Source organism: Oculina patagonica, chromosome 13 (assembly GCF_052425735.1).
Source record: "Oculina patagonica isolate OP01 chromosome 13, crgOcupat, whole genome shotgun sequence".
Classification (NCBI taxonomy): domain Eukaryota; kingdom Metazoa; phylum Cnidaria; class Anthozoa; order Scleractinia; family Oculinidae; genus Oculina; species Oculina patagonica.
This window is the reverse complement of record NC_135770.1, coordinates 18,162,261-18,174,736: the sequence shown is the minus strand read 5'-3', so window position 1 is coordinate 18,174,736 and position 12,476 is coordinate 18,162,261. Positions and strand designations below refer to the sequence as shown.

At 38.6% G+C, this 12,476-nt stretch overlaps 1 protein-coding gene across 1 annotated transcript in view; it reads right to left on the bottom strand.

The window, feature by feature from the left end:
- LOC144634535 (uncharacterized) overlaps positions 1-12,476 on the bottom strand; it is a 37,958-nt gene that overhangs the window by 15,178 nt on the left and 10,304 nt on the right. The window contains exons 3-11 of the mRNA XM_078493512.1: positions 6,981-7,268; positions 6,205-6,370; positions 5,549-5,730; positions 4,508-4,822; positions 3,697-3,987; positions 3,124-3,301; positions 2,347-2,531; positions 703-972; positions 52-96 (exon numbers count right to left, since the gene is read on the bottom strand). Of these exons, the coding sequence (XP_078349638.1) occupies positions 52-96; positions 703-972; positions 2,347-2,531; positions 3,124-3,301; positions 3,697-3,987; positions 4,508-4,822; positions 5,549-5,730; positions 6,205-6,370; positions 6,981-7,268 (1,920 nt within the window). The remainder of the gene's footprint in view (positions 1-51; positions 97-702; positions 973-2,346; positions 2,532-3,123; positions 3,302-3,696; positions 3,988-4,507; positions 4,823-5,548; positions 5,731-6,204; positions 6,371-6,980; positions 7,269-12,476) is intronic.

The window sequence follows — 12,476 nt, the reverse complement described above, 5'->3', positions numbered from 1 at the left end:
AATCTACGCTAACTATGAAGTCTATAAAATTCATTAAATTCGTCCTCTTACCTGCCGAAGTAGGCCTTGGTGTATTTGTCGGCTCGCCAGTCGGTTCTGGGAAGAAGAAGGTAGTTTTTGACTACAAATTTAAATGGACATGGTTATTTTCTCATTGAAGATCATCTGATGAGCCACAATATAACAATAAAAAACAATACAATACAATAGTTTATTTACCCATGCTACACCGTGAAGGAGGAGCGACGAGGCTCGTTTAAACATGCGCGTGAAGATAACAATAAATACAAAAGAAAACATTTAGCATTGTAGTTGAGCTAGCGTATGCCCACTGTGTTTGTGTAATTGTGTTAGTAATTAAACACTTTTTTAAACTCCTTCGTTTTCAGTTTCTTTCAGAACCATGTAAACCTGTAGCTTTACAGTGTAATAACTTCCCGATCTCCCTCACGCGAGCAGGTATATAAGTTTTAAAAACTATTACCACAATTTTGCCTTTGATACCATTTAAAGAACTGGGTCGTCAGAGGCACTGTCTTGTCCGTGAATGAAACCCAAGGACACTGGCAAGCTCTTGCACCGAAGACCACCAGAGAAGGCATTATATATACCACAACGCTTTCCATACGCTGTTATTACAAAGACATTTATCTTTCATCTATTTTTCGAAACCTTAAAATAAAAAAATATGCACTGACGTACCTATTCCAGTTTCTAAGGCGAATATTTGACTCTCATAGGTGATGTTAGACGTAGTAAGGACAAGCACTCTGACGGTATATTCTGTCTTTGGTTGAATGTTTTTCAGATATACTTGAGTATCGTTGGTTCTTGCAACATTCCAATACTTTGAAGGTTGGGACTGCTTGTATAATACAATGTAACTCATTGCTTTACCAGTGCGGAGCGTCGGCTTTTTCCACTCCAATGCAGCTGTCGCTAAAATGGTACTCTCTTCTTTTATTGTAATATCTGATGATAAATAATAAATAAGAACGGTTATGGTTCTTACAGTTATAATAAATAATGCAAATACCACACTCTACAGGCTTATTTTGAAAGAAAGTGAACAAATGTCTCCTGTTGGCAGGAGATATTCCTCAGTTTTCCCAGTAAGTTCCTTCTCTCCAAATGCGGTGGGTGGGAAACTCATTTTGATCGACCCTCAGTAAGTTTTTTGCATGATAATCGTTTATAAGAATCAGATCTTCTGTTTTAATCTTCTGATAGACCAGAATTAGACATTAAACTAAGGTTAAGCAATTCTTCGTTCTTACACATGTTCAAGCACAGCGCTGTCATATCGAGAAGCGGGGATAAAGCCGATACAATGTAACATAGATTTTTGACCAATCAGAGCGTGCGTAGTATCTCAGTTATTTTATAATAGTCTATAAAACTTAATTCCATGCTTTAATACGACCAATCAGGGGCCTATAAAGCCGTTGCATATTTTGCGGTATTCCACGGGTCGTATTCCACGAAAGTTTCCCGGTGTTCATCATGCTTCTAAGTTTTCCCGCCGAAAGCCTTGCCGGCAGCGCGCTCTATTTTTTTTCATTCGACTCGGTTTGGATTTTTCGAGAAAATGTTGAAACATAAATGAAGAACCAAATTATTCTCTCCAATTCTACTTTTTATATCTTAAATCTTCAAAAATACCTGATACTAGGGACGGAAAACTTTGTACGAAGCCGAGGAATTTGCCAAGCATGCAGCGACCGAAACCCAGGAAATTGAGTAAAGAGCTTTGGATTGCGACCTCTATCACGTTCAAGCAAAACCTGGCAATATTCTGGAACAAGAATTCTTAATGCTGCATTCTATCGGCTTTTCGAAAAGCAGATGTAGGACTCTAAACCAGATATGAACACTGGGCCGGGCCGCCCCCCATTTTTCTCGGTTTCCCGAGTTAAAAGCTGCACACGTTTCGCAATAAGCTTAAATTCAATTGAAGATGAACCTTTTTGTTTTAAATTGTATGGATTCGTCTAGAAAGCTTAATTGACTGTTATGTGTATATAAGAGGCATAGGATAATATTCAACTCGTGACTTGTATACACACTCGCATAAACGCTCATGTGTTTACTGAAAAATCAAGTCACTAATTGAATATTCCACAGTATGCCACCTGAAAATATTGCAAAACTAGTATGTGTGCAACGCAAATACTGTCCAAAGGCAAGGTTTGGGAATGATTGTATCAAAGTAATTTAAAAAGCCTCGAAATAAATATAAAAACTGTATACAATGATGCCTATAATAAAGTATTGTCCGGACCCACTACAAGGCTTGTTATTCAATTGTGTACATGTACTATTAAACCAAACAGTAAGATTTCGTACCCAGATCTACTTTGTTTTTTACCACAAGGTAACGAGCGTAGAAACCAGTTTTTTCTATTCCATTGTCTGAATAAAGGTGCACTGTGACATGACTTTGGCTGACGGTGACTGCAAAAGGAGAGCTTTTCCCACAAAATTTCCAGTTTACACTTTGGGAATTGTCTCTCACTTGAACGAAATCAGAACTGGAAAATTGAACGAAAAGAAAACATTCATGTTAAGACACAATGGTTTAAAAAAAGGCTTCGCACGCATTTGCCACAGTTGTGCCGCTGCGAACATCCCAGTATAAATCCTTCATCTACATTTCATATGTATTACTCATTTGTAAAAAAAAAATAGCGTAACAAAAGGAACTTTTTTAAAATAAAAAAAAACTATCAAACCGCTTTCTACGTATGTTAATATATATGGTAGGTCGGAAATGTCTGCGTTCGAGCCAAGTAGCACATATCAGAAAACAAAGCAGTAATGCTAGAGTTTTTTCAAGTTTCAGTAGCATAAAGCTAGGAGTATTTCTAATTCCCCCTAGATGGGATGCTCGTCCATTGTAGGGTTATCTCCAGCATTCGATTCGCCGCTACTGTAAGGGTCTGACCAACACAATAAGTGAATAACCCTGACAGGCTCGAACCCGGACCGATCGATCAGGAGTCCAGTGCACTAACGATTAGGCCACTGCCGTAAATGATCAGAAAAGAAAAAAGCTATGTAATTTGATCATGCTAATGCGTCACACCGAGTTGATCTAAAAAAATATATCGAGCCAAACGTTACCTGCAAGGAGTGCCAAAACCTTCCGTATGGAAGTAGTCAAACAGGACTATGATCTTTGTTTCTTTTAAATCCATTCCCTGACCTATTATCCAGGTGCAGTTTGAATTACTCGGATAGTTGTTCGGGTAGTTTGGACTGGTAAACTCTGTGACTTCTTTGGGTACAGAAAACGTACAGCCTGAAAACATCATAGAACAGTGTTCGGGAAGAGATCTTTATACATATAAATAATGATGTACACACAAATATCTCTTATACGACTCCTCCCACGGATACAGCTTCTTCATCTTATTTCATCTTAAGTAACAGTGATTACTTTTACAGGGATAGCCTACGGCAACTTTAAACTAAGACGTCTATTAACGCCTACTATTTCGCTTGACTGATTGCAAACCTCTATAATGACTAGTACAACCATTTCCATTTATACACCCTCGATTTATTCCACAGCTTTACGAATTTTGAATCCATGGCTCAAGTACATTAAACCATAGTGAGAATCTTATTTTAAAAAGCGACTTAACATTTCTGGATCGCCAATTGAAAAGAACTATGCTTTGCTACACATAGTACCTGTTTTGGCATACTGTGGCCTACTTTGAACTCCAACACCAACACTAGTAAAACCAGCAACCTGGATCCTGTACAATGTGAACACTTTTAGCCCTTTAATCACTGCAGCTGAAGCTGAGGCCCGGAGTGAGATATTGGCATAACTGTCCTGTGTCCATGCTTCCTTGTACTGCACCAGGTATCCCAAGAGTTTTCCTCTTACGTCAATTTCACTTATGGAAGACCATTTAACCAGAAGACTATTGGGACTGTTACCTTGGGCAACAACATCTTTGGGAGGTTTAGAAGGAACTGTGGATAGAAAAAAAAGAAACAGGTCAGTTTGGCAATTACAGAAGCTAAGTCCCTTAGGGACGGACCATTATTTTCTTGGAGGGGGGGGGGGGATGAAAAATTTTCCTCTGCAAACTTTTTTTTTTAGTTTATGCACCTCTGCAAACATTTTTTTTTCGAAATTCTTACTATTTTTTTTATACATATCGTGTTTGCAAACAATTTATTTCGTCTTTCCAGGCCCTGCAAACAATTTTTTTCAATATTTTCATCCCCCCCCCCCCCTCCAAAAAAATAATGGTCCGTATACACGTCCCATAACACGTTCCGTCTACAAAGTTAAGTCTCACATTACCTCTCTCCGACCCGGTGTATTAATGGGTACCACCCAATTTACTGTTGAGGGTAGCCCTTCGATGGACTAGCATCCCATCCAGCCGAAAGGATAATTTTTTCTAATGAGCCACTTTAATCATACATCTTTGAAAGAAAATAATAGGATATTATGGCAACCCCAATAATATAAAATTAATCTCACCGTCTTCCTTTGTTCGAAGCAAAACAACACTGCTGCTTTTCATTTCAATCGTTCCATTACTCTGACCTCTGAGCAGGGCGACCACTTGAACCTGATAATCTGTATACGGCCTAAGCGTTCGCACCAAAACATTTGAAGAGGAAACATTAGCTGTGGCTAGGCGAGATGTGCTTTTTTCGCTAGCAGCAGTGCAGACAGCGACAAAACCATACAAATCCTGTATCGATATGGCACGTGTCATTTTGGGCCAAGTCACTAATATTGTTGTTGAGGTAATACTCTCGGCAGTTATGTTCCAGCCATCTAGCTGAGGGGCTGGAATACCAGAAAGTAAGATGAATTATAAGCTTTAGTTTCGTGTGAGAATTAAACCTAAAAAGTTTTTTTAATTCTTACTTGGATACTTTCATATATTTCATATATGTTCACTGTTCTCCTCGTCTGACACTAAGAAAAGTGAAAGAGGACTACTCGTACGTAAACAGTTGTTAGACGGCAAGGCAAGGCTCCGACTTGCCTAAAAACAAACTGAGCTTATCTATTCTAAAATCAAATATGTACTATTTGTCCACCTTCCTAAAAGAAAACTGATCGTGAAATTAGTATTAATGTTAACGACAAAGGTACCAGGCAATATCGTATTTGAATAGTGCACTAAAACTGTTAACAGGCGTCTTTGGATGAGGATGGCTAGGATAGAAATATATTGCAACTAAAAAAAATTAAGGCTAAAATTTTTAAGTTGTTTCCGCACGTCTTCAAAAACCACCCCTAATTTGAGAACAGTTTAGATTAAAAAATATTAACAAACAAAATAGACAACTCAGTACCGATATTCTTTTTTAAAGTAAGCTTAAGAATAATTACATAGATGTGTGATCATAAATCTGCCCATAGTTTTCGTCTTTTCTATTAGCTGGTCTGCAGTTTTGAGCATTGTAGTTTACAAAGTTTATCATGCATACACTTAGGCCTCTGTAACAATGCAATAACGAGTGATAAGCTGCTCATTTTTTTCAAAGTAAATCCTGAGTAACTGACCTTCGTTTAATGAACCGTTAAGCATGTAATAATGGGCTTGAAAACCAGTTGCCCTGGATGTATAACGATCCGAGTGGTAACGCAGCTGCAAAGGCCGTCCATCCGAAAGGATTGTTAATCCAGTCCTTGAGCCACAAATCCTATCTACTTCCTGTCCTTTCTTGACGTCAAGATAAAATCGACTGTGTAAACAAAACAACTGGTTACAGCCTCACTTAATAAAGGGAGTACCGAATTATGTATACAGAAGACTTGCGAAAATAATTAAATTTAGTTTATGCAACAAAAACGAGGTCAAAGGACGGAGAAAAGAAAATGGAGTATCACCTTAAAGTGAAGATAGGTCTTTTCTACTTCAATAAAAGCGGTTCATCGCCCTTAATACTTTTAAACAGAATGGTTGGGTTGTCGCCAGTTCTCTGCATCCCTCTTAGAGGTTTATAGATTGAAATTATAGATTAAAATGATATGAAACAATTAATTGACCAGACTTGGAAAAGAGAATCCAGCCTGGAATGCCTAACTTTATCTTTTTATATTCCAAAAAAACAAACACTGCAGTCTCTCCAGTGTAACTATAAACATCTAACTCGCTTATTGCCACTCGCTTTCATTAACAACTAGCGAAGGCAAGAGAAATCGGCAAAATATCTTACCTGCAGTTCCACGTAAAAGGTAAACTAAAATGTGTAAACGTGATTAGAAGTATTGAGTTGTTGCTTGGTGTAGAGTAATTCCATGTACAGTCACCACTTTCGATGCGATAAGGAAAGCCAGGAGACACAATCTCACCGGACTGATTAGAAATTGTCCATCCACACCCTAAACCACAGAAAACTATAATAATACCGGGACAATATCTGAAGCACTTATGTACTGAAAACGCGAACAAGAACTTCCCATATCTTTTTACTCAACATGTCCCCAAGAAAAAATGAACAATCAAATAACAAAAAAAGGTGGCTGATAACGGTTTTCAGTGTTTGCCTGCCCTTATGCTTTGCTTTGCTGTTCCAGCAATGGTATGAAATAAATGCGCAATCATTGGACAACAAGTTGTGATCATTTTCTTGTCATTAGTCGTTACCATATCAAAACTATAACCTATTGAAAACACACTTAATTTTAGCTTTCAGTCTTAGAACCAACTTAATATTTTGAAAACTTAATTTAAGGTGGCTCGGAACCCCTCGATATAATTATATTACACTTTGCCAAACGGTGTGTCCTGACACGCTGATCATAACTCAATCATAAAAAAATGGGGGTCACCGGCTTATTTTGAAGTTATTAGTACTGAAATTTTAAATAAAAGATGTTTTTAACAGATTATATTGTTGCTATGGTAACCACTAATGTCAAGAATATGTTTAAAACTTGTGGATGATTGGGCATTTGTAGCTTTATAAACAACTGGTAGCATTTTACTTACAAGTTCTGATCCCATATCCATACCGCTGTGGACCTTCTCCTACAGTTGTAAAGGCAATTATCCATATACGATACTCAGTGTTTGAATCTAAATCAGTCAATTCAACCTGCAGTTGGACCGGTTTCACTGAAACACTTTTAGTTTGGTATGTAAGGTAGCTTTTGTAATAGACTCTGTAACCTCGAAGCACCCCGCCGGCATCATCTGGTGGCAAACTAAACCAGCTTACAAAAATTCTATGATGATCCAAGGCCACAACGGTATTAAACCGAGGTCCTCTTGTGGGCACTGCAAAAAAGTAGTGCATTTACTTAGAAAAGAATTGATATGAGAAACTTTAGTCAGATACCATTCGCCACAAATATTCGGTAGAAATTCAAAATAACAGGTTGTTTGCAAGATCTTAAGATTTATAGCTGTAATCTCGTATGAAGTCAGGGAGACAAAGTTATTATCAGAAGTATGACCCGACAGGCCAATTTTCGCTGTAAAAGGGTGCCTTAATAGTGCCTTCTACTTCGTAAACCTGTTTAAGTCAGGGCACAGTTTTAGTTGGTTATGCGCTTGCAGTTGATTGACGTGACGTGAAAATATGCTCATATAGGCTTAACGGGTTGTCTCGTTAATCACCCGACCAGGCCAACATTTGTATTTTTGTTAAGAAACACACTTCCCGGTCTTCTATAGCACAGTTAAACTTCCCGGTCATCTATAGCACAGTTAAACTTCCCGGTCATCTATAGTACAGTTAAACTTCCCGGTCATCTATAGTACAGTTAAACTTCCCGGTCATCTATAGCACAGTTAAACTTCCCGGTCATCTATAGCACAGTTAAACTTCCCGGTCATCTATAGTACAGTTAAACTTCCCGGTCATCTATAGTACAGTTAAACTTCCCGGTCATCTATAGTACAGTTAAACTTCCCGGTCATCTATAGTACAGTTAAACTTCCCGGTCATCTATAGTACAGTTAAACTTCCCGGTCATCTATAGCACAGTTAAACTTCCCGGTCATCTATAGCACAGTTAAACTTCCCGGTCATCTATAGTACAGTTAAACTTCCCGGTCATCTATAGTACAGTTAAACTTCCCGGTCATCTATAGCACAGTTAAACTTCCCGGTCATCTATAGTACAGTTAAACTTCCCGGTCATCTATAGTACAGTTAAACTTCCCGGTCATCTATAGTACAGTTAAACTTCCCGGTCATCTATAGCACAGTTAAACTTTCCGGTCATCTATAGTACAGTTAACGTGCATACACGAGAGCACGACACAAACGCACCTCATTTCAAGTTATATCACTCAAATAATTGACAATGAACCTCTTCAATCAAGCCAGAACATACTTCAATACATTCATCGTATCAACAAACATTGCCATTTCCAATGTCAGCGTCAAATAACACGACGATTAATTCAAGGGCCCAACAGCATACTTTTTGCTAGTGCAACTTCCCTTTAAGGTAAAAAACGACCGACCATTTGTTCGTCTAGTGTGAATTAAAGACGGCTTTAGACGACTTGTCCGTCTAGACGGCCAAGTCGTCCTCGCAAAATCGTCTTCCTAGACGGCCAAATCGACGAACAAATTTAGACGACTTGTAGGTCCAAAAATCCTTCGTCCCGTTTTCACACTAAGACGACTTGTCCGTCTCAGACGATTTGCCCGTCTAGACGATTTGTCCGTCCTTAGCTATAGTGTGAAAACAACCATTATCTCGAGAACTCTTTTGAATTTCTTTTCTTGATGCCGCATATCATCTTGTAAATCTCGTCCAGAGGAGACCTGATCAAGACCTTTCTCCGTTCAAGTAGTTTGCGCTTGGTAAATCGCGGTATTGGACTAATGGTGGATTTCCACTGACGCGTAATTTTTTACGTGCGTAAAAAAATTAGAGACAATGTATGAACGGCTTGCGTACACGTTTACGCAGGCCGTTCATACATTGTCTCTAATTTTTTTCACGCACGTAAAAATTTACGCGTCAGTGGAAATCCACCATAAGGCTTGCTTATCGTAAATCGCAGACAAAATTTGTAAATATGTTCGTACGCGTTCCTAGACAGATTTCGTCTTCGGGGCTTTGTGAAATGACAGCACAACTCAGAAGTAAAAATGTGGATTCTCTTACTGCTCTGCGAGTTAATTATTGCGAACTCTTGCAATAATTGCATCCAGGTGACCTGTAACGTCATATTGGGGGACTGGGAAGAAAAATTTTAATGCCGTATCCCACAAGCGCGCGGCCCGTAAGTTTGAGACTTTGAGTTCGAAGCTTTCATGGCGGCTGTTATCAGAGCTCAGAGATTTCTTTTTGCGCCTTATCACGTTAGCCATCAAATTGTAACGTGTCACAGAGGCAGTAGGAAGTCATCATAGGATGGAGCCGTTTCGGAATGGTAAATTCAGCAACCAAAACGCGTACGTTTGCTGCGAAAACGTAGACGCTTGTAGCATCATGCACGTGAAATGCCGTGGATTTAATTTATTAAACTAAATTAAAATCCTGACTGTAAGCCTGAATGTTTGGTTTGTATGTTTTTGTTTTTTATGTCCTTTTAAAGCTCTGCGTTCAGGTTTCAAGATAATTAAAGATTGCCGTTACTGTTAAGATCCCAGTGTGTTGTGTTTGTCGAAACATAAGCTTGAATATTGTCAAGTTGTCGGCCGGGAGGTCCGTTTATCAAAAAGCTGTGGCCGAGGTCTTGAGCGGGATTTAAACTTTATGCCAGTTTCCAAAAAAAAAGACAGTACTACAAATACATAAAAATGTGCGTAGACAATAAAAAGGCCAATTCTTTTATATACTAATAAAAAAAATTAAGGCGAATAACTTTCTTCCCGCCCGGGTGATTTCTCTGTAAGCGTAAAATTAGGGCGATAAACAACCCACCCGGACGATTTCGCTGTGATCGAAGGGTACAGCTTTTCCCTATAAGGACTGACCTAGGCCGGCAAATAACGTTTCTATTTTTCCTACTTAAGTTTGTTTTGAAAAGAAACCCAGAAAAAATGTGTTGGAAATTCTTTGTTTTGTAAGCGTAAAATTAGGGCGATCAACAACCCACCCGGACGATTTCGCTGTGATCGAAGGGTACAGCTTTTCCCTATTAGGACTGACCTAGGACGGCAAATAACGTTTCTATTTTTACTACTTAAGTTTGTTTTGAAAAGAAACCCGGAAAAAATGTGTTGGAAATTCTTTGTTTTTGTACGCGCGCATTTGTGCAATTTTAACTTGAAATTGCAGTTTAATCGACGGGTAAGAATAAGTGAAGTATCATTGTTTGATATTTAATTTCGAACATTAGCTTCGCTTAGAATGTACTCAAGAAAGGTTTCGCATATTGAATTTACACTGCAGAGAGTTAAGGAAAGCATGGAAATTAGTGGAAATTAGGCAGTAATGAATATAGCACAAAACTAAACACTTGTAAGTGGATTTTGGCTTCCCGATAAAATTATATTCATGTTACTGAAACTCCGCTCGCAGGGTGTTACCTTAAGCCAATTTTTTCTGACTCTAAAATACTCCAACTCAAAAGCAGTTTCTTAAGCTATACACACAAATCACTTCTGCGTCGACAGCATAATTTTTGTTCTGATGAACATGCATGTCAAACATCCCGCGAAAATAAATGAAATGCGTAGTTTGGTCGTCCACGCAGGGTACAATATTGGAAAATTAATAAGACCGTTTTAGTTAAAGAATCACAGTTTCTTGAATGACGGTAAATAGTGTTTTGTTTTGGCAAATAGCATCAAATAAAACAAGGCAGTTCACTCTTAAATGGAGTCTGAAAACCCGCAGTGGCGTGAAAATCATTTTGAAATGTACACGGCCAACAACAACAAACCATTTGGACTCATTTCGATTTTGTCAAGAACAAAATAAATTCTTGCCTTTTGAAGATATCGAGGCCTTTAATTCCACTTCTGTTTTGTCCTTTTACATTTACAACGGTTGGTGAGCAGCTATTCCGATCTTGAAGAGCAATGCTTTCATGTGTTCGTAAATCCGACGCTGCAAAATAATTTTGCGCCGTGGCGGCTGTCCGCACACGGGTTTCGGATAGGAAAATTACCCTACCCCCACAGATCCAACATTTACTGGTTAGAGCGGTACAACTTGCTTCCCTAAATCTTCTCGACAGACTTCCACGAAATCCGAAAGCCGTGTGGAACAAAAAATATACACATCGTCGAGTTATAATTCAAGCACTTTCTGCAAGCAGCTGCAAGAAAGTTTGAAGCCCCATTCCACCTGCGATTAAAAAAGGCCAGTCGATCTTCTGCTTCGTCGAAAACCAAATAGCATTCTCCGCACCGAATAAAACGTTTTTTGCATCTGATGACGGTAAGTTACGTAATCTTCTGTTATTGAAGACGAGTTTCTCGAATCAAGTGCCGTGGCCTCGGCCGAAGCGCGCAAGGAATTCTGTGCGGCTTTAATTTTTTTCTCCCCGGCTCTGATTGGCTAATTTAATACGATCAGATCATCTGGATTGCTTTCGGCTATTAGACCTTGTAAAATGAATAAGCCTCGAATAAAACCTCAAATTATCTTTACTCCAAGCTGGAAATCAACTCTTATCAACGTTTGCAAGAATTCGTTGAAGCGTTGTTGTCGAGTGCGCATGTGTTTACGCTGAGGGGTTGCAATCATCACCCAATAACCACGCAGAGATTCGTTCATCTTACGTCATCATTGACAAATCCCCTTACAGGCATTTATCGCACCTCCCGATACCCACTTGCAGGCATTCTGCACAACTCCCGATACTATTTGCGCCCCCACTTTAGGCAAATGGAGATTTGTTCTGATTTGTATATATAGCACACAACTTGTAAGAGGTCTCGCAAACAATGAGTCAACAATGCAAATCCGGTACCAACTGTAGGTGCTGTTTGGAGGATCATTAAAGCTTTCGTGGACTCTTGAGATAACTTAAATAAAAGTGAAAATGTAATTGTCAAGAAGCCAACTCCAATATAGCTAAGTTGGTTTCAATCGCTCAACGTTTCGACCATCACGGTCTTCATCAAGAGCGTTAGAGGTATAAACTGCTTACATCAACAACATACAAAATTCAAATTCGTGCCAACGGTTAACATATATTGTGACGTAACAAGGTCACATGTAAGGGAAAATATGCAGCAACGGGTAAAAAAACATATATACGTCAAAGAAAAATACAAAAATTAAAAAAAAAAAAAAAAAAAGAATTGATTAAATTAAAAACATGCAAAGCTATGGTTTTTTATACAACTAAGTTATTTATAGAGGGTTTCAGCCTTAAAATCCAATATTTTTCTCTCGCTTTCCGAATGTCTTGGTCCTGTTTCTAACCCTCTCAAGAACTGTTAACTTAAGATTTTGTACTCCACAGTTTTTGAAATGTCTGACTAAATGTATGTTTTTTGTTCCACCTTTAATATCACTGCGATGTTGTGAACCGGGTGTCCTGTTTCGCTTATGTACTGATCAC